Genomic DNA, 23,602 nt, shown 5'->3' on the forward strand with positions numbered 1-23,602 from the left:
AACTGACATATGAAGCATTATTTGGTTGGTTGCTTGTTTTTGAGATGTTTGTATTTTCTCAAAAAGTTATTTTTTGTTCAGTTAGGAAGTGCATGCAACATTGAACAGGCTCATCTGGATGATCAACACAGTTTCTTCTGATCTGGTTTGGAAGTCTATTATAAAGACAGATACAGTCAAAACACTAATCTGAATTATGTGATTTCTGACAAAAAAAGTTGTAACAGAAAAATGACCTAGCACCATAATTTAAAAGAACTTTTCTGCTTTATCTGACTTTGAGAACTTTATGGTGATTAGGAGGAACTGCACTTTCCTTGTAATAACAGACTGTCACGAAAACATAATTTTGTCCTTGCAGATTTTAGGCAGTTTAAAATCCAACCCTGGGTACATAAGTTGTAAAGTTCAATTCAGACACACACTCATTTTCTGGATCAAGGATTGTATGATACTATAATGAACAAAAATAAAGTGTAACACAAATTAAAAAGTATTTTTTCAGAATCTAGGATGAAGGTCAACTACCCATAAATTATGCCCTAGGAAGTCTGATAGTGCTTAAATCCTAGCTTTTATTCAGTTGCTGTTGACTCTCTTCTGAAAAAAATGTAAGTGTTGGAACTTTCAATTAAATGAAAGAAAAATTCAATACCTTCTACAATTCTGTCATCAATATCCTGGCCACTACCATAGGATTCTGTTAAATACCTGTAAAGCAAGATAAAAATATTGGTATCATTTATCTCATGTCAGATTACCTCAATTAAACAGGGTTAAGCATGGTTATGCACCATACTTACTAACCATTTACTACAGGGAGAGCATACTAAATAAGTTCCAAATACCTATACATTTTAAAATAAATGCAGTTTAACTTTTCTTTTTTGTTAAAACAATATTCTTGTACACTTCAGCTTTTTTTCAATACTCCAAGGCCCCTTAGAAATTTCTTTTAGACATGTATATGGAAATTACAGTTTTACACAAATATAATCAAACTATTACTGTACTATCTGTATTTATTAACAAATCTTAGTAAACACATAAGATTTCATGTCTATTTCCCAAATTTAAGATTGTTTCCATGCATAAAGTTTCTGTGTTCATAATTATCAGTGTTAATAAAAAAACCACATGGAGATGGTGAAGAAAGGAAATTGCAGGTGCATAATTAAGGCAAGATTCAATTTAGCAATTGAAGAAATAATTTTAAATAAATTCCCAAGGTATTTGCTCTAAAGTTCCAGCCTTTTTTTTTTTTTTCTCCCTGTGCTCAGGGCATGTTTTCTGGAAATTCACAAGTAAATCTGGGACAAGCTAAAAACAGGTACTGAAAATAGGACCTTCCAAAAAAATTTTAGAAACACTAACTGAGCTGTATTAGTACATTTTACATTCTGATCATACAAGGGTAAAATCTTCCAGTTCTTAAAACTCAATTATGTTTTGTACATGGACTCTATGGGGGCGGGTGGTGGGGAGAAGCAACAGCAACGTTGCTTATTGTGTAATCAGAACTTCTTTTGCTGAGAAGTGGAGGAACAACCTCCTTTAAGAGCATTCCTTGGGAGATACTCTCCCAGTGTCGCCTGTCTTTTTTTCACTTTTAGCAGGACCGAAGTCAGGATGTCCCCTGTAAGAATCGTTACCAGCATCTTGCAGTAATTCTTACAGCTATCTGTGAAAGAATGCACAGGGGCAGAGAAGGGCAGTATGACGGGCAGACAGACAGTTGTGACAATTCTTCCGAGGATGTGGAAGATGATAACTCTATAAATACTAGAAAACACATGATGTCAGGAAAAATGGAATTGAAGATTTATAGAGGGAAACAAGGACAAGATGGGGTGAGGGAGTGTATTCACACTGCCCGCACTGTGCTGCCCTGCATAATCGGGTCACTTATAAGTATATTTAAGGAGCTCTCCAGTTACAGTGTTCCAGAGGGATAAAAAGCAGTTAGAGTATAATGCAAACAAGTGGAAGCAAGGCTGATATACATCAGCAATACGGCTTGTATATAGTTTAAAATGCTTGACTTGGTATTGCTCATATATGAACATCAGTAAATAAATAGATCCCACTGTTCAGTCTTATTCAGTAAACTAGCTGAAGTATATTAAAGTTAAAAACCCTGGATACACAAGTAAACTAAAAAAAAAAGCCTAAGACAGGAAAACAGGGAAACGCACATTTATGGCAAAACCGGCAGTGCCTTGCAAGATACAGTTAACATGTCTAGTTATGTTTTTTTATCTGCCACAAGACCAGATGTGCAATACTAAAATGCCTGCATCATAAACCATAATAGCTATGTGATGTCCCTTCAACGGAGTTAAGGTTTCTCTGAGTATGTAGCTATTTCCACGTATTATCATGTCAGCACTTCAGTTTATTTCAATTAATTTCTTGTAATAAAGTGCATGTAGAAGCTAATACATATCTTACTGAATTGTGTCTTAAACCTAATGATCACCATTAGCTCCGTATGTCAACAAAATGCATCCACACAAGAGATTCACATAATAACTTTCGTCCAAACGCACAAACCTCAGAACAAATTTAGTGTTTTCTGTCTTGCCAGCTCCTGATTCTCCAGAGACTATGATGGACTGACTCATCTTGAGCACTTTCATGTCACGGAATGCTTTATCAGCTAAAAAAGAAGAATACATTAAACGTGGCACATACTAATATTCAGCAGAATTGCAAGGATAAAGTTGAGCTACAGTTCAACAATCAAAATGTAACATTTTTAGGAATAAAAAGTAAATCTTTACAATTAAATGCACTACAGTTCATTACAGTCTGTTTCTGTTTAATTTACATTATAATTGTTCATCTTCCAACACTGACAGGTAAGAACTCAAAGGCTTGAAAACAAAGGCCTACTCAACTATATCCAGGACAAAACAAAACAAAACCAACCACCTATAACTACAACATCCCTTGAATTAAATGTATTTACAAAATAGTAACCAATGTGGCTTTAGTACGTTTTTCAAAGGGAAACTTTTGGTTTCAGTACTTTGCAACAAGTAACATCTGAGACAAGGAGACCTGGAAAAACATCAATTTCTTGCTATGCAACAGGTACTAAACCCCCAGCTATTTATACTTTTGATTACAAAACAAAATGCAAAAAAAATTGCTTTCAACAAGTCAAATCTTGATTATAGTTTCCAATTATTTTTTTATTTAAAAAAGTGACTGAAATCAGATTTATCCCATAAATACCATTTCAATAGTTTTTCCATCTGTAACGGAAGCATATAAAAAGAAACAGTGTATGTGCTCTGAAAACAAAAAAGGCAAAGAAAATCACTACACTGAAAGACAATGCCAATCATTTTTAAACCATTTTTCACTTCCAAAATCTGAATTTCTTTATTTCTTTTTTAGAATTTTTTTTTTCTAAATGGTTGCAAATTAGATTTAAACTGCTTAGATTTGAAACACTGGAGGTGCAGAATAATCATAAAAGGGTTGTCACGGTTGCTTATTTCTGAGTTCTTCAAACTGCATATTGAAGATGAGGAGACTTGCAATTCTAGCAAGTAGTGGTTTTATTTTATAATACATCAAAATAAATTATCACTGTTGGAGGTGGAAATTTATAGGCAACTGTGACACATTCAGTGTTTGTTTTTAAAAGACAAATACAGGTTCAATACATACCGATGGCAAAAACATGTGGTGGCAATGTTCCAAGCGATCTACCCTGGTACTTTTTAATAGTATCTGAAGAATAAAACTTAGGTATATCAAAGTATGGATTCACTGCAATAAGAATGTTGGCTACATAGGTCTGTGAAGAAAACAATTAACATCAAACTATTAGCCAGTATCCAAGGAAGTGGTTAACATCACTTTTAACAACAACTATTAATATTGAAGGCTACAGCTTAAATATAACAACTGCATTTACGATTCTCTCCAGCTAATGCAGATACAAGACAGGACATATTTTTAGAGTTCCTTTTATTATCTTCTCATGACTTCTATTGAATTCTCTTGGGAAAATTTTTTAACCACTGAGCTGTGGAGTATGTCCTAAATCTGACCTTTCTTCCAATCTCCTTTTAAATTATTTCCTATTGTCTGCGTTACTGGACCAAGGATAGGACTCCAGAAACCTCCTCCTCAAAAGTGAATAAACTAAGATTGTGGACAGCATAATGCACTGTCCTCCGGCGAGGAGGATCACTTTAAAATATCTAATGGAAGCAACTCAGCAGGAAGGACTGAAAGGATCCTGCCTGGGAATGCACTCAAGCCTGGCAATAAAAGCATTCAGCTGAGAGAAAATTAGCTATAGCTGCTTCCACAGAGAGAAATACGGAATGCAAATGCTCTCTCACAGAGAAGGAATTTGAGAAGAATCCAAATGAAGGCTACTTTTTACCTTTCCACGGGATAAGGAAGACTGTAGAAAAGTTTTTTTTCTGAAAAAAACTTTCACAGCTTTGTTATAATGGCCAGATTGCAGGGAAGAAGAGAGGTTAGAATCAAAGAAAAAAGCAAAAGATATGCAGCAAAAGATCTAAAGAAAATGAGATAAACCTTCAGCCTGAATAATTTATTTGCTTTGTTGTTACCGAAATGTCACTAGACAACTGAAATTTGGACACTATTGTGATATGTTGATAGAGGGTTGAATCACTGTTTTCTTAGATGTTTCTATTTTTAGCATTTATTTCACTGCAGGAAAACTTTTCTTCAAGAGCTGCAAGTACTAATATTAATTTTCCTTTTAATAACAAGACAAATGCTGCTAACCAGGATAAAACAAAAGGCAGAAAACTGTTTACAAGGGAGTTAAAATATAAACTGGAAAAAGTCAACTTTTTTTTTTTATCCCCTCCAGAAAATACACCCACTCTGGACAACATATTAGTAGTACTTGTTTACAATGAAGAAAGGCTTTATGAACTGAAATGCTATCCTACCTTATAATCAGTTCAGATTCACTATTTTACCTCCCTGGAGGTTTATTGTTTGCTTAGGCTTTTTAAGGATTATTTTCCCAGAACAGCATTCAAATGGCCTTTTTTATTTATTTATTTTAAAACTAGGGCTTGATCTTGGGCCATAAAAAATTTATAGCTATGTAAATCAACTGCAACAGAAGAAAACAGCTATACCTTCTTTTTGTATCTATATAAAAGGGTTTCACTAAATTAATTTTACAGCAGTATGCTAAAAGTTAATTATTTTAACACAGACACTTAAAAAAATACGTAGGACTGTTTTGTATTATTCCTAGCCAGCTTTCTATTAGGAAAAAAAAAACTAAGAAAGAAGGAGAACTCTTATCTTCTGTTTCACAGCTGTCAATGTCCGGGCAGATGGCAAGGACAAAATGTAATTTAGTCAGAATTCATTAAGTACAATTAGGCAATTTGATAGCAATATAAAAGATTAAGATGGACATCTGAGCTAGGAGGTGTCAAAGACAGCACCTGTTTGCTTCGTTCAAAAATAATGAAGAAAGAAAACTATCTTTGTTAACAGTCAAGTAAGGTACCTGCAGGAACAGAGCTTTGTTATACAAAGCAGTGCTATGGTTGCACATGAACAGTCATGTGGAGAAGAATGTATTGCTCTGCCTGGTAAAAATTAGCTAGCATTATTGTGATTAATGTGATTCTGATCTCAAACAAAGTATCATGTAAGAAATAAAAAGGTGCAAAAAAAGGCCTACAACCTCAACCTTTCCATGTTAGCAGTTCTGTTATAGGAAGAAACCAGGATTGTAAACACTTGTTGAATGTTTGAAAGGACATATATTAGACTGGTTCTCGTGACACAAAATACTTACGTAAATTCTGTCCTTACTGTACCGAACTTTGATATTGTGAAGGAGGGTGGCCTCATTTAAATACATCAGGGAACCTGCAAGTAAAAGACGATCACATACCATTTAGAGCTCCAGAGTACCTTCATGTACAGACAAAAACCTAAATTTTGGGATTAAGGAGAATTTTACTTGCCCTCTCTTTGGTTACAGTTAAATCCTATCATTTCCTTACATGTCTTGAGGCAAAACTGCTGACTCAATCTACACTTTAAAAACCACAGACCTGCTCTTTACCATACAGAAAGTTGCAGAACAGAGTCAGACTGCAGGAGCCTCAACACAGGCTCTGCTCAGCACAAGCTCCTTTTACCAGCCTGTCAGTCGAACACTGTGCATCTCACTCCATGCAGGCCCCCAAATACAGAAACTAGTGCCTACCAAAATCCCTAGCAATGACTGTTTCCTTCCTTCCAGCTCCCTTCTCCAGTCTCAGCCACAGCGTCCCCCAGGGTAATGCCATCCAGCTGACCTTTAGAATAACAGCTGGCTCTGGGGATTGATGGATATAACATCTAATTGGGAGACACTGGCTGGAGGCAGCAGCAGCCATCATCGCAGCAACAGGCACCAACCCCACCTTCCCTGCTTCAGTCCTGAATTTTGTTAGTACTAGGCCTCCTCAAAGAAACTGTTAGGGGGAAAAAAAAATGCTAACACACCAAACTCCAGCTTTATTATTTGTTCTCTAACAGAAAACACCTGAACTAACTGCTAAAATATTACAAGGTGGTGGCTCTAGGCAGTAAATGGGCATCCACAGAAAGCCTCAGACCATACAGGTGTACATTCCAGCAAAGCTGGTCCTTGTTTTCAGCTGTAAAGCACTTGAAAGTGTCAGCTGCCTTAATTATAGAGGTAATTTCCAGTTCCCATTGTAACACTGTTAAAAACATTATCCCTAAACCATCTGAGGTCACTACTCATTACACAGCCTCCATTTTCAAATATGTACAACTCTTTTTACCTTGCTGCTTAAAATTCACATGGACAACACCATTTTGTCTAGTTACAACTGACTGGCTTCCATACTGATAAACTTTAGAGTATTAGCACCATTTAAAAAGCTGTATACATCTGAATATTGTAGATGGAGTAGGCACTGTCCTGTAATGTCTTTTCCTTTTAAAGAAAGACTGGAGGTGGCACTTAGTGCCACAGTCTAGTTGACATGGTGGTGTCAGGTCATAGCTTGGACTCGGTCTCAGAGGTCTTTTCCAACCTGATTGATTCTGTGATTCTGTCATAGTAACTTTTACCCTGTACATCACACAAGGGTTACATGCACACCTCTCAAGTAGAATGACCAACCAAGTTGTCTGAAGTTGAACTGATGCCCTTTCTCAAGGGCTCCAGCAGAAAAAAAAAGAGTATTCCAACTTATTTACACAAACGTGTAAGAAGGGCTGCCAGTTCACTGACCTAAAGTCAACCTGTGCAGCCATCTCCACAAGGATGCCTGAAGTCAAGTCAGGTTCACCAGCCATCTGCAGCCTCTCTTTGGCTTGCTTAGCTCCACTGAGTAACAGCCCTTCCTGTTTTTACATGACCAAATACAGCTTTGCTTCAAATGCCTGGAATTATTCATGATTCTGGAAGGACCTTGCAGCTTCTGGATTGGTCAGAAGAAACCATCTTCCTCCACAAAATCCCTTTCACTCATATTCCTGTGCTGGCAGAGGCACACAAGGCACCCTTTAGCTTTACACTAAGCAAACTCTCCCTCTGGATTACAACAGCCTTGAAATCATACCTGTGCACAATTCCTTCATGAAGCAGGAGGGTGCAGACACACATTCCCACACAACCCCACAGTCTCTGGTAGGTGCAACAACCAAGTGCAGACACTCAGCGCTGCACAGCAGGACTAGTCCTGCCCTCCCCAGGCACACCCAGTTCACATGGCTGAGAAAATGGCTCTGGGACCACAAACCACAGGTCTGCCTTCCCCTCTTTTAATGAAATCATCCAAGAGAAAGAGACATTAGAAGGAAATGGGCCAGAAACAGAAACTCCTGTTTGCCCTAATGAAAGTTCAAGTCTCCTCTCCCCCTGTATTGCCTGGGAGGGAACAGGGTGTCAAAAAATTAGCAAACTTCAAACTTAAGCCATTCAGATTCTCAGTACTGAGATGTGAAACAATTGTCTGTTGACTCCCTTGACCGTATCTTCCTAATAACCTCTCAGGGTTTGCAGTATATATTAAAGGAAACAGTCATCAGTTAATCATCAACTTTTTATTAGCATGCTTATTTGGACAGCAAAGGAACCCAGATTTCATGGTGTCCCCAGTACTTTCTTTACAAGTCCTTGTTAAAGCAGTTATACCTGTAGACTCAGGGAGCAAATGGGAGCTTGCTCCCAGAGGGAATGTCACCATCTCCACTCAAGACATGCAAACTAAGGCTTATGTCAGCAGCTTTGAAATGCTTCTCTAGAATATATCCTTTAAAAGAGGCATCCATATCCAGAGGCAAAGGAAGTCACTGGGAGAGACAAAGAATTCTGAATATTCACATGGCTCATGTCTAAATACAGCCAGTGTGGATATGTGCATTTAGTTGTCCATATATTTACTTATACACACAAAGTTCGCATAAGTGCAGTGAAGCAAGGAAATATCAATGTCAAATTTACTCACACTGGCTCTCCTGGCACACACAGTGAGTAAGAGTTTGTATGGAAAATTATTTTATCAACTAATTGCAAGGTTCTGCACAGATAGAACTGGTTTGGTTTTTTTTAAGAGTCTTATCTGATACCCTGTCCCCCTTCCTTTTTTTCCACCTCAGAAGTTTAAAAGAAATTAATCTTTTTCTTGGCTATTAAAAGAAATTCCACGTATGGTAACATGTATGAGTGGGGCTTGGGGGGACCCAAGGAGGAGTGTGAATCTCAGAAAAAGAAGTAAATGTGTTGATTCTGTACTGTTTGCAATATTTACTAAAACTTCTCATTTGAGGATGGGCTTGATACTAAGAAAGGTGTCTCTTGCAGCTAGTGGAATATGGCACATGGAAGGCTAAGGGTGCAAAAAACCAAAATGTCAGCAAATTAGTTCCTAGAAGGGAGTTAATCAGTAAAGTGTAGCTTGGAACGGTAAGCGTATTATTAACTAGTCTTTCAGGATTTTTTTGAACAGTATTATGAGCACTCAGTATAGTTTTTTTTCTTTAGATCAATAACACTCAACACAAGTGCTCTCTGACAGAAGGAAAATGAACTTGGGATTCACACATACTGCAGGTAAACCTCAACTAGTGAGAACCAAGTGAAAATGCATTAGAAAAGTCAAAATAATGTTTGATTCAGACAGGATTACTGGCAAAAAGTATTTTTAAGTTTTATCTTTTACTTGGTAAGCCAAAGAAGACACTTTCTCTGACTAATTTAATTGAACAGTGTTCTGATACAATCTCAAATTATTTCCATAATCTCACTCCAAATTTCGATTCCCTGATTATGACACCAAAGTGCCAGGACATCTCAGTAAAATCACTGTGACAGATGCACAGGTTAAATGCATTTCCCTGACAATCATTATTTGCAGAAAATACAGACACCAACTTTGAAAAATTTCCACCCACATCCTGTTTCCAAAAACATAAGCAACTGAAATCAAGGCTACCAGCTTCGTTCTAATTATAACAACACTGCACCACCTCAGTCAGATCATAAGACTCAGATCTCGTCTTTTTGTTCCTTATGGAGCAGCTGTAACAGCTGTATTTCCTGCCATAGGATATAAATACTAAACCTTATTCCAAGACAGGAATTGGGGTTACATCACCTAAACAACTTTCAGACTCCAAGCCTCTATTTTAAAAGAAGAACAATAGAAGATACTTTTGCTCACTATTTATGAAGTCATCAGGATTTTCACCAAACAGTAAGTACTACAGGGAATGTTTGCAAGACTTGCCTTCATCAGATATTCAGGACAGGAGAGGCTCTGTGATTTGCAGAGGAGCAGCAGTAAAATATTTGTTTAAAGTTCTCTAAAAGCTGATGATAGTGCTTAGTCAGCTTTCTTGGCATTCTCTCCCTCTCCCCAGATTTGACTAGTTTTCATCCACCTAACTGTAAAATATCTAATGAAATAAAAGCTCTGCACATTAACAGTGAATTTTATTACACAAGTTCACCTCAAAACTCCTTCTCCACCAGCACTCCTTTATCCAATTCAACTATTTCCTTTTCCCGTGGTCCTGATTCCTGTCTCCAGTTTTGGGAAGGTTATTTTAAAATTTATTTTCTATTACCTGTACTTCCACAGGAATGCTATTTGAGAAATGTCTCACATGCAGGAAAATGCTGCACAGTGCAGCTGCTGATAAAGCAACCAAGTCTTTTGCCACACTATAAAAAATGGTTACACCCATAATCTGAAAGCAGCATTTCTGAAGTCAGGTAACACTTGTATATGGGAATAATGTGACTACCTGTTCCTCTAAACTGTTCAACTGAAAAATAAAAAGTGCAATAAATTATATTTAAAATAGGCTTACTTTAAGAAGTTTAAAGGACGAGTGAAGGTCATACATAAATTCAAACAAAGACTACAAGGAAGGAACAGGAAGTTTCTAAGGAAACAATATTCTCTTCATTGCAGATATTTTTTTCAAATAAATAATTTATTTTTAAATTCATAACTTACAGTTATCTTCTACATCCTTTTTGCTATCCTCCTCTGCAGGAAACACTTGATTGATAGCAGCCTGGAAGGTCTGTTAGTGAGAAACATTAACAGTGTCAGAAAATAAAATACAAATATAGTTCAAAGATATCCCAGGCAATGATACAAGTCAGTGCACTGTAATTGTGCGTGATTTCAAATTAAGTTGCCAGCTTTATACTTCAGAAATGTCAATGTTACCAAGTTACTAGATGCAGACAAAAGCTGCAGCATTTATATTACTCAACTACATTATAAAAACGAAGTCACTGTAATACACCTTTTATTGCAATAACATCTGAACCTTGTATCAAAAACTCCATGTAATAATATGCAATACAAAAAAGAAAAGAGACTAAAAAAGTACTGCAAAGGAAACAGCATTGTAAATAACACACATCTTCCTCAGTTTTTCGAAGAAGGAAAAACAAAATCCAAATTATTAGTTCAGACAAAGGACTGTGCTGTCATTGTCATAGTCTGCTTTAAAATATTCCTACTTAAAATATAAATGTTCAATACATAACATCTTCTGTATCACCAATACTGTAGCTTTGGTTGTTTGCTGGCATTTTTTCTTCAATAAATCAATACTAAAGTAAAACAAGACCTTCCTTCAACTCCTGTATTCCAGTTATACAAAACAGCCATTTATCAAGTGTTCACATCCAACTGGAAAAATTCATAACAAAAGCAACTTTGTTCCTTCTTTCCTCTCCAGAAATCATAATTTATATTGTTGTAAAAAGGAAGGAAAAACATCCCAGCACACATGTGTTAAAGCATCTGCACAAAAAATACCTATTGTACGAGGAAGATTTTTAGTTATGCTTTTCTGTTTACCGTAGTAATAGCTCGTTTGCAGTAGCTATGAATGAACAAAACCCCCGTTGTGCCAATTAAACATGACAGCCTCCATGCCGCTGCAGGCAGAGGCTCCTTTCCCCGTGGAAATGGAGACAAGAAGTCTCGTCTCATACTTGTAAAGGCAACCAACGGGATCTAAGGAATGAATTTAAGAAACAAACAAACATGTTTGCTTGTTTAACTCTGTGCTCAGCAAGGCAGTGCCCTGAGAAACATCTCACAGGGAAGTTTAGGAGAAAGACAGCAACTTAGTTCACATTTGCTTCAGCACAGCAGATACTACATGAGAGCTTCTGGGGCTTACACCATCATGAACAGCCAGAAATTCCAACTCCCTGAGGGGAGTTAAAACCTGGGAAGGGTTAAAAATGTTTCAGAGCAACACTAATTGCTGCCAGTCAGAAAACATTAAATCTACTTCCCTACAAAGTTATCATAAGGTATGCAACTTGCAGCCATAATAAAACATATTTTGTCATCCCCTTATCAGGGTCTAATGCACAAAAATATGCACAAGAAGCTTTCCTAAGGGAAATGGAGCTGCTCGATGACATTGGAACATCTGAACATTCATCAGACCAACTTCCTCCAAAATAGCCTTTATCAGAGTCTGGCAGAGCCATGGAAGCCCTGAATGTCTTTACCTACCTCAGAAAGTTGCCAGCTGCTATTCAAAGTTTTAGCAGAGCAGAGATTCCACACACCCCCTTTTCTCCCTCTCACAGTATTGCAGTAACAACGTATCATTATTATTTTCTCTACAAGTCTATCAACAGTGAAGGTGTATCCCATCGGGCAAAAATATATTTGAGCGCAACAGTTCCCCTGTGCGTGAAACAGTGGGAAAGTTTAAAAATAACACGACCAACTTCATGAAAATAGAGCTTCACTTCTTGTTCCTGTCTGCTGATGTGTAACCCAGTACAAAATAGTGTAACCACTAAAAATGACAGGGTTTTTTTCCATAGGAGAGAACAAACACAATAACCAGCTATTCTGTAAGACTCTTCATAAACCTCTGATATTTTAACATTTATAGAACTAAAGTCAGCCATGCTAGAACTATCCCTGAAGAGGGGGAGCTTTTTCAATGTCCTCACCATTCAGCCTTCTGATAAGATAAATTTAAATGAGATAAAAAGAAAAAAGAGTTCATACTGCATTATTGCCTCCATTTTTTCATTCAATGTAAGTTATGAATAATTTCTAGAATATTTCAGAAGTGATAAAACAAAGCAAAATGAAGACTTATCTGAAAGCTGATGTTTTCCTGTTGGACATTTTAGATAGGAACATAAGTCTAATTTCAAAGTTGTCAACAAAAAAATTCACTGCTGTATGCCACAGTTGGGATACTGCTTTATGTAAGGTGATTAATTCTTTTGTAGGTAAGTATGATACCTTATGCAGAAGTAGTACAGAGCTCCAAGTACTAAAATCTAATATTTTAAATAGGAAAATGAGCAAGGTATTCCAGATCCAAAAAAAAGCAAAACAAAACAAACAAAAAACCCACAAAAAATAAAAAAACTTTAAAAAATATAAATTTTTTACTATCTTATCCCATTTTTAATGTTTTTAAATGTTTACTGTAAGGAAAAAATGCTTCAGGTACTTGGTGGAAGACTTTTGCAGTAAGCATAGTTTAGCACAAGCTTGTTCTAAGAAAACGGAGAGGGTATTAATCTTATGAGACAATAAAGTGGTCTCAGAAAGCACAACAGGGTTTAAGGGGTTTTGTAGTGGGGTTTTTTCCCCTCTTTGTAAGGAAGCAGCCCTTGAAATCCAACAGTAATCTTAACTATTCTCCCAGAAACTAGATGAGTGAAAAAAGATATCTTTCCATTGAAGCAGGATGTTCTTTCTACCATGTAATCCAATACATGTAACCATGCCCTCCTTTATTCCTTCCAGTTAAAGACAGGAGACCTCCCTACTCTCAGCTGTATTTCACAAACCAACCTAAAGCAGAACAAACAGTGTGCAGGACAGACGAGAACATGTCTCGTTTGCACAACAAATTTCCAATCACTGCTAAAAAAACCACACCAAAACAAAACAAAAACAACAACAACAACAAACACCTTAGCTCAAAGCACTGAACTTTGGACATTCTGATCCTTACTTTCAAAGTACATTTATTCCTTTATACTTGGCCTGAAAAAATACCTTTCTAGTTACTCATAGCATACCAGAGCAGGTGCCCCATAAAGCGCTCTATGACCCTTGAGAACTGGCACAGAACCACAAGGCGCCTCTCAGCTGATAGCAGGAGGGGTGTCGGCAAGTGCCTGCAGCACCCCACACCTTCCCAATGACTGCCAGAAACTCATTATTGCTGATGCTCAAGGAAATGCCCGCCCCCCACTGCTCACTGCCCCGTGGAGCCCAAGGTGGCATTTCAGGGTGCAAGCCCCTCCAGTGCATCTCTTCCTAATCACTTTACTTCGATTTGCTACCTCTGGGAAAAGAGTAAATTCCCCCTTAGGCCTTTCACTGTCATCTGCCTTCTCCCCATTACAGCATCAAGGAACAAAACAAAGATATATGCAGCAACAGGATCTGAGAAAAAACACTCAGAGTGGAAGTGTAAATGCGTATCAGCCTTGCAAAGCCAATGATCTAGTTTTTGGGAAGAGGTTCCCATCATGTAACACATCCGTCCTCTGTTCTGGCAACACACTCCAGCAGCTTGCATTACTGTTCCTCATACAGTGCCGGCTGCGTGACCCAGATCCCAACCTCTCTTCAGACAGGCAGCCTTCCCACAGAGCTGTAAACACTTGGGTATAGGCTGCGGTACCTAAAACTGCTACTGCTGGTTTGTAAGTGAATCAGTGCGTTGGCCAACTACCTTCACAGCAACTGGGCTGGGTAACTTGATTTCATAACACAAAGCAATCTACCACCACGGTGATCTGAGCTCCTCCATCCCCCTGCCACTGCTAGCTGCTCTCCTGAAAACTTTCCACTTCTCCATTTTTAAGGTGGATCTGTTCTCTGACCTTGTTTGCAGTGTCACGCACGGCTCAGCAGGCAGAACTGAGAGGGTGCCACTCTGCAACACCAGAGCTAGCTACGGGTGGGGCAGGGAGTGGGGATTTTAAGGGAATGTGAAACTGCTGCCTTGCAGCATTTATTGCAGTTATTAACAATATAAAGTACAATAAAAGGCAATAATCAAAAATATGCATACACATTTCCTTTTCAGCCTGTGACCTCTGGTAAGCTACCAGCGCCTTCAGAGAATACATATGACATGGTAATGACCCAGATTAAAAAATAATAATAAGTTACACTGCCCAGATATGTTTACAAGATCAGGTTACTCCTCTTCTCCCTGTAATTATCATGAGCAACTCTGGGGCTGCTGGATCACTCCTTACTGAAGAGCACTTCTGAACTATTATTTTAAGAAAACAATGTTGATGATAATGGGTATTAATGCTGACTACTTTAAATGAAGGGCCTAAGTGCACAAGAACAGAGTTTTCTCAAAAAGACAAAAAGCAATGAGAAATGTTTCGCTATTAAAAAAATAATACAGAGAAGGTAATCACGAAAACTTTTTACTCCACCTCTAATAATATATGGAACTTTGAGAATTAAAAATATAGGACTATAATCTCTACAGCATTTAGACTGTGAAGTGTTTGTTCCCTTAGAAAAATGAACATTAGGCCCTTAATTGATCTGCTTAATTCAAAACAGCCAACAGCAGAATAACAAACTATCTAGACAAAAGAGATTTTTTTTGTTGTGAGCCATGAAACAAAATATTTGTATTTTAGGATACATTAGCATTTGTTGTTGGGTTTTTGTTTGGTTGGGTTTTGTGTTTGTGGTTTTTTTTAGTTATATAAGATCCCTGAAAGGAGCATATATTAGAAATAAATAATGACTCAGAGGTACAATTATTGCCTGTTTCTATTTCAATATACAGGCTTTTGTTCTTTATCACATCAGGACCATTTGGGGATATAACCAGAAATAGCAGTGGGGGTGAAAATTATTTAAGTCAGTTAAATAAAACTTAGCCACAGATTTGGAAAATTTAATATTTTTCTCTGAATAATTTTGCTTTTCCCCAAACTCAAGAATGCATGCTCCTCCTACTACTAAACATATAGACTTTGTCTCTCACACTCAAAAATCAGATGTTAAACTTGCTTTGTATTTCTAAGGAAAGAAAATCAGTTTCCTTTCCAAGGTGCACAAAGAAAGCTTACAAACATTGCCTCAAAAGGAAGGACTGCTGCATAACCTTTTGACCTGTGATAAGGCATTCTCTACTATTGTTGATGTGAAAAAAGAAGTTGCAAAACACATTTTTGTCTTTTTTCATACTTGAACATACAGAAAGGACAAAATTATTAGAAAGGGCACATAAAACATATTCACAAAGAATGAAATCATGACTTTTAAAACAGTGTCTGATCTTATTCCAGCTAGTAAAACCCAGGATGCTGACAATTTGAATTAGGATAATTGATAGCTACAAGGTGCTTCCTGTAAAAACTGACATTTAATTATGACATACTGAAACTGAAAGATGTCATGATAAATGAAGCAGTTGGAACACACTACTTGGGATTAATTAGGTCTTCATTTTAAATGTTACATTTATTTTGACTTTAATTTGATATAGCACTTCTACAGGACCTTTGTTTAACTTCATGTTACTTCTCAAGGTACTTGAGGTAAGAGGATTCATCTTTCAGTCTTCATCAGTCTAATAGCAAGGTGTCTAATCTTAGCCAGAGCCTAGCACATCCCTCTAGGACCCTTTCTATGCATGTAAGGGAAAAGAGAGAAGCTAATCTCAACAGTAGGCTCTTAATCAGTCTCTAATTTAGAAAAAGAAAGCATACAGTACCGAATCAAATGGCTACAGAGATTCAAACCTCCTCTCTTTCATGAGCACGTACTCAAGGCACACGCAGATGACTGACAAAGCACGCCCTTCTTGGCAGCGTGAGGGTTCACTGCAATACAAGCTAAAGCAAAGCAAAGATCCTTAGCCAAACTTAGAACAGAAAACTTGATTTTCCATGCCTTCAGGCTGTGTGTAATTGTAGATACTGGCAAAGATTTGGCCTACAAGTAAAATGGTTTATTGCACGTTTTTTCTCTATTCCTTTGTTTGTGAGACACTTACCTTGCCTTTCTGATTCAAAGGCTCAATAGTTAAGTTGTCAGGGCCAATGTCCACAATCATCCCCATCTGAAACCCATCAGTTGGGTGTGGAGCCCAAACGGGCTTCCCGTCTTCCATCGTGGGATTTATCCAGTATTTCCTGTAAGAAAAAAAAAAAAAAAGAAATTAAACATAATCTTTGTATACAAATTCAGTAAGCCATCAGGATCCACTACACAGACTGCAGTTTATTATGTTTATTCCTATTATTCAGCTCCCATAGACCAGAGCCAGCCTTTCTCCAACCCATAACACTTTGCCTAAAGAGGATACCCTCCAACTTGAGTATGGAGAAGACTCAAGAACAGATCAGTTTCTCAGGGGGTCCACACACTGCTCCCTGCAGCTCTTTCCCCAGCTTCCCTAACTTGTGAATGAAGAAAAGAGATCAAATTAGAAGGGCAAGACAGATTCAAAGCTAACAGTATACTTAGGAATGTGTATATGTACATATATGGATACACACATAAAAACACACATACACATATATATATCTATCTACCTGTATGTGCAGGCAGAGGGTCACATGGCTAATGGATAGTTGTCTGTACCTGATTTGGCTTACAAATACTTGAATTTCTGCAAGAGTCACATGTTGAGGCATGTGGGCAGAAATCCAGTCTCTTGGCATTTGAGATAAATGAATGTGTTCACTCTCTTTGTGTGGCTGAGCGTATGTTTTTTAAATAACCCACAGATGTATTTGGTCTTGATTTATTATACTATAAGCCCTTGAGAGACTGACCTCCTGCTATCGTAACATTACAGCTCTGCCTCTTAAGGAACACCAACCTTACTTTCTATAAAAATATGATGTGAAAATTGTTTCAGAAGAATTTTCATGTGCAAGTGAAATGGATGCAAAGGCCAAGACATTCAAACCTTATGGTCCTTGAGTTATGCAGCTAAATCAGCTCCCAATTAAAAAGGAGTATTTGATGGCACGCAATACTCATTGAGCTGACCAGGAAATTTGCCAAGATTGGCGCACACTGAATGGCTAACGGTGCCATTTTAAATATGCTGAATTGGTCCTTTTTTTTTTCAAGTTTTTTTTTTTTTAAACCTACTTTTTAGTCCTTACCCTAATAAGGATAGAGTCCACTCAGCGTGAAGGGCTCAGTTCTCCGGGCTGTTTCTAACTCTCCTCCAAAACTCATTCAGATACTAAACTGACATGTTTTACTGATTCCAAGATTTGTAAAAAGTATCTCATACCACAAAGGTGTAACTTGCATCTCTCTGCACAAATGAAATGAGCCTACCAAGCAGCAAAGAAAACACTAGCACCAAACTCCAGGAGTCTGTAAGAAAGGCAAAGTGTCGCGCACTTTTCCTGCATCTGAAGGAAAAAGAAGATCCAAAATTTCTCACAACCAATGAAGGCTGCAGACCTCTTTGCCATATGCAGTGGGAAGGAAGAAGAATGACTGGCCCACCAGAAAGCTGTACAACCACAAGCAGAAAAGGACATTCTTGTCCCACAGAGGATCTGTCAGGACATGCTGCACTTGACATGCTTTTTATTGCCTCCAAGGACAGGTTAGAAAGGTTTGAAGAGAAGGAAAAGGCTTGCTGTGATCTCTTTGAGAATGCTGCTGGTCTTAGCATCTTACTTAACAGCCACTTGTCTTATTCCTTTGCAACTTTAACGTGAAATAATAGAAGATAAGTAATTCTAAAGAAAAAACGAAGTTTTTAAATGAAGTAGCATTCTAATGGCACTTAGAAAGAATAGCTACAAAGTACTTAATTTAGTGCTGGCATCTAGGTTTGTGTTTAAATTTACTCAGTTAATCAGTTCTTTTCCCCTGAATTCAGTTCAGGACGCAAAAAAGCTCATGAAGATTTTAACAAATATTTCTCATGTATCCTACTCACACAATTCACACTATTTAAAACATTAGAATTATTACAGGAAAACCTATGGTTTACTTTTCTCCCACAAACAGAGCATATTCACTTCTTTTAACTACTCACAGAAAGTTTATTTTCCAAAAATCTCCACTGTCACATTCACTTCTGTTTACTTAGAGCCTTTTGACACAGCCCATGAACTCTACGAAACAGCATCTTCATCATGTGCTGCCATCGCCATATGATAAATCATGTAAACAACATCTGTATTCACTCACAATTGGCTGTTGGCCATTTTTTTTTTCACTTTAGGATACTTAAAAAGGGATATTTTTTTCCAGCCAGATCTGACCTCTGAGTCCAACTGCCATCATGGGCACAGTTGCTAAACAGCTGCATTTATTTTTGGGTATAACCAAGACTACATTTCTTCACAAACCTTTCATTTGCTTTTAAAATGCTAGTTCAACTTAGTACTTAAGCGATATGTCGCACAACCACTAAAAACAAGGCTGTCTTTTATATCCCGAGTAGCATGGCCAGGGCTCCAAACATAACCATGTGGCACAGGAAACAAATTCCAAAATTACTGCCAAAATCTCAGCAAAAGTTAGAATACAACCTCCCCAATTCACATCCACATGCTTCTGCTTTGCTTACCAACAGGGCCTCCTGCATTCTTACATATTCTTAAGGCTACTTCATACTTTATTAACATATTACGATAGAGGAGAGTCACAAGCTGAAAAAAATCCTCTTGAAGAACAGGGCAGTGATTGAATTCAGCCACCACCAGGAAATGCATGTTTAAGAACAGTACCTGAGGCTTTGCAATCCTCTAAGAAGACACTAGGTGAAAGCATCTAAATACAAGTGTAATATTTATTCATGAGACAATTACTTTTAATAAATACAGCCTTCTGTCTGAGAAGTGACACGAAACCAGTTGTCACATCTTGATTTTGGCACCATTCCATTTCTATCAGCTGTATTTCTGACAGGGAGCACAATGAAATTGGATACCAAAACCAATCAGGTCATACCTGTTCTATTTACCCCCTCATCTGATGTACGTGCCATTGCTTTGGGACAGACGCAGGAAGCCTATTCCTGAACAAGCTCTTGAATAGCCAGTTTCAAGCCCAGCATTTTAAGGTGAGCAGAAACAAAAGAAGATCAAAGTTCAACTACCATATAAGCCCTTCAGAAAAAGAAAACAGCACTTTCAACAACATGGAATTGTATTTTACTGATTAAAACATACATATCACAAGAGTACAAACTGGGGAAAATATAGATTTGGATGGAGAACCTTCAAATCGTATTTTCACCATAAAACCACAGACCCAGTCTGGTTACGGACCAATCATTAAGAACTATCAGTCATTAAGAACTAACAAATTTTCCCCCACCCAACATGCATCCATCTAAATTCAATCTACATGCAGTCAGCTTCACCACACTGCTGAAAGAGCACACCGCTTCTGAAAACAGTCAAAGCAGGGACTCGCATCCAGGCTAAAAGCACTAAAGCATCACCAAAGACAAGGAGTCACCTGAATGACACTTCCAAAGGAAGCCAAACGAAGCTATCTTCCACATTTGTACTTATGCACTCAACATATACTAAGTTCCCACAATTAAGACTTCTTCCAACACGAAGAAGAGAATTCACAAAGGTTATGCTTATAACTGGGAAGTCAGCTGCTCTCTTCTCTCCCTGCAGTCCACAAAAAGGGACCAGGAACCCAGCACTGGAGTTTTTCTCTCCGCTGAGCAGAAAAGGGATAGCAATAAAATAAGCCTTTGCCTGAAGTTGGTAAACTTAATTCCTTCAAATGTCAGATTTTATTTTTTCATAATTGGCTAGACCTTGCCTTAATTATCAGTAAGAGTACTTAAGACATTCAGCAATGCCTAAACTTTAGTAGCCAGCACTTCAAACAACTTGCAAGACAAAACTATACTGCACTGCACAGATTCCAAGAAAAGCACCCACCAACATTTCCTGAACTTTCCTCTACACTAATATCTCCCCTTTTGGACAATACTTAATGATATTTTTTCCAAAAAAAAATTATCTACATAACACATTGAGTATATGAAACAACTACTAATTCCTCAGTTGGAAGCTGACACAATATCATCCCACTTACATTTTCCTAAATGGTATTGATTTTAAAAGGATGTTATACAACTACATTTGGATGTTGTAGATTATTCAAAAGGAAATCAAACACTACCATCTCGTGAAAGAATTCCAGGAAGGCAAAATATAGTAATGCAATTTTAAACTTGTTAACACAGCCTAGAGGTAGGCATTTGCATGATCTGATCCTATTTACTCTCCTATGAACAGTTTGCTATACCAAAGCACTGTACTGATTGCTGAATTAACTCATTAAAACAAATGAAAAATTAGACTTCATTAGACAACCGACAGTATCTCATTAGGATGGCTAAGTCCAAGGAAAATAAACTAGTCAGAATAGGTATAGTAGCAAATTATCATAGTAAAACACCTAGGTTATTTTATATTAAAAACACTTTGTACTTCTGTGTTTAAGAGCTGCTCAAAATTCTGCAAATTACAGCAGGCGCATGAAAATGCTTTGGGAAAGGTCCTGTGAACATACAGAAGAGACCAGACAGAGAAAAATGTTGATAAGTAGGTGTAGCTTATTGTCAGACAAATTACTTTTTCAACCCTAGTTCACTGCTTAACTGAAACTTGAACAAATTAAAGCTCAGGCAGCATTCAGCACTCTACTGCAGGTGACACAGTACTTCAAAGGAGCTGCAGATATAGTACAGATTTATTTTTCTTTAAGCTAAATGCAATGCAGCTATAACTGCACTGCTTAACTGAATATTAAATCCATTCCATTTTTATTTTTATTTAATTTTCCAATTCACTACAAACTCGCTCTAACATATTCTGCTTCATCCATGTCACACTGCAGCTTTTTCATACCTAAAATAACATCAGCAAGGTAAGTCTGTCAAGTAGAGACTTCTGACAAACTGGAAAAGAAGAAATGAGCTGATATGAATATAGCTCAGCACAAAAATACCTTCAAAAATAATTTCCTTGGAAAATCTTAATGCTGACTTGTTAATTGTCAATACATTTTGTAGATGTATGCAAGTAAATGAAGAGTAATCATTCCCACATCTGAGAATTCCTAGATAAAAACTTCATTTAAAGCTACCTGCTCTGACTGCTAGAGACAATTTGAATTCAACAGCTGATGGAATTATTCTCGTGGCATGCTCATTTTCTTGTATGTTTGCATGTATCAGCATGTTTTCAATAGTGAGCAGCCAGAAACTGATTTCTGTAGTATTTCCAGATGAACCACTCTTTGTATTCACTTCATAATTATCATTCACAAAGCAAATACCTCCTCTGCTCTTGTGTTTACTACTCATTATGTTTTTGAAAAGACAAGACAGTCCCTCATGCTTAAAGCAAAGGAGAAATCTCATTTTATCTTCTCCACAGCAAACATGGCAATTTCCAATTACAAAAAAACTGTTCCAGACCTCGGTAAAGCAAAACTGCAACGCTCTTGTGTCACTTTCTGAAAACAACTGTGCCTGGAACATCTATGCTCCTGAAAGAACGAATTTTAAGGAGCAGAAGGGGTGTGGCAGGGACAGGATTAGCCAAAGACCTGTACAGCTTCCTGTAAACCATCTCACCTTCCTGTGTCTTAACTGCTGCTCAAGCCAAATCACCCCAGCTAAGCTCCTGGCTTTGCTCCCTGCTCTTGGCTCTTCTTCTCCTGGCCAGCCTGAGAAGCACTGATGCAGGGTGGGAGATGGTCTGAGTAAGAACAAAAACTTTGAAAAAAACATACAACTATTTTATCTGGAAATATTTAAAAGGGCTGTTGCATCAAAATAAGCTCTTAAAAAGAATTAATTCCATTAACTAGAAGACACTTCTTCCACAGCAACTGTTTCATATATATCACCATCCTGAAAATGAGGTGATACAGGCATTGTGCAAGAACTTTCAGTTGTGGAATACATTTTTTTCATGCTTTTTCAAATGCATCATGGTTAATCAATTAGAATTTTTGTATGAATGTGCACCTTTCATATACCAGATTCCGAAAGGCCAAGTGTCTTTCAACTGTTGTTTACTAAGTATAACAGTATAACAGTATGGCCTAAGAAACAAACTGGAAATCTCCCATTGGAGGTTACAGTGAAGCTTAGAGAGATCCAAAGGCAATTTTAACAAACACATCAACTCTGCAGGTCTGGCAGAAGAAATGGTTCCACAAGAAGGGCTGGACACAATAAAGGATCACTTGGGGCACAGCAGCAGAGGAGAAGCAGTGCACGCTCTCATGACTGTACCACATGAGAAGACAAGGAGAGGAGAGGATGGAAGGCTGAACGAGATGTAGCCAGGGAAGACAGCAACATTCATATCATGTTAACCAGCAGATTGATATTGGTTCATATTAAAGCCTGAGATAATCATGACTGTGTTTGTACTTGATGGAATGAAGAAAGACTAAGGCATCTAAGAAGAGGAAGAAAGAAAAAACAACTTCTATGAACCTAAAAGAATAAACTGAAGGGAACAGGCAGCTTCCATTTGTCATCAATGCCAATAGATTTAGCTCTCCACAAACTGCAGTGTGGAAGCATCTAAAGAATGGCTTAAAAGAACAAGCCATTATCTTATATGAAGCTTTGTTGGGGACCCTGTAAAAATGTTAACAGTAGTTCCAGCTTCAAGAGTGTAAAATCTACCAAAAAGCAACACCTCACTTTTAGTAAGGCAAATCAAAACCACTGGCTGCAAAACCCTCAGTTGACAGTTTTCCCACCTGCCAACAATGGTGGCTGCAGGAGCAAGTGTTTGGAGGGAAAGCCTTCCAGTGGACTCTCCCCAACTGGGTTTACTATTTTTTTTAATGTATCCCTCACCAGACTCTGTGAGCACCAAGGATCTTTACAGCACCTGACCTAACTGTCCCCCAGGTGTACTGTGCCCTCCTGTGCTCCCCAAGGCAAGTACAGACTGAATTCATCAAAATATGGCTTATGCAATAACATCCTACTGCAGAAACAGCTCAAAATGAGAACAAAACAAAAAAACAAACAAAAACCAAACAAACCCCAA

The 23,602-nt window shown here is 37.6% G+C and overlaps 1 protein-coding gene across 1 annotated transcript in view; it reads right to left on the reverse strand.

Annotated features, from left to right (window-relative positions):
- The window catches only part of MYO6 (myosin VI), a 116,234-nt gene that overhangs the window by 68,086 nt on the left and 24,546 nt on the right, over positions 1 to 23,602 (reverse strand). Inside the window, exons 2-7 of the mRNA XM_027892380.1 lie at positions 16,561 to 16,699; positions 10,518 to 10,587; positions 5,825 to 5,898; positions 3,682 to 3,811; positions 2,554 to 2,659; positions 656 to 711 (exon numbers count right to left, since the gene is read on the reverse strand). Of these exons, the coding sequence (XP_027748181.1) occupies positions 656 to 711; positions 2,554 to 2,659; positions 3,682 to 3,811; positions 5,825 to 5,898; positions 10,518 to 10,587; positions 16,561 to 16,677 (553 nt within the window). The 5' untranslated portion in view covers positions 16,678 to 16,699. The remainder of the gene's footprint in view (positions 1 to 655; positions 712 to 2,553; positions 2,660 to 3,681; positions 3,812 to 5,824; positions 5,899 to 10,517; positions 10,588 to 16,560; positions 16,700 to 23,602) is intronic.

The sequence above is a fragment of the Empidonax traillii genome, unplaced genomic scaffold, assembly GCF_003031625.1.
Source record: "Empidonax traillii isolate 1590-97213 ecotype Southwest subspecies unplaced genomic scaffold, ASM303162v1 scaffold348:size657943, whole genome shotgun sequence".
Taxonomy (NCBI): Eukaryota; Metazoa; Chordata; class Aves; order Passeriformes; family Tyrannidae; genus Empidonax; species Empidonax traillii.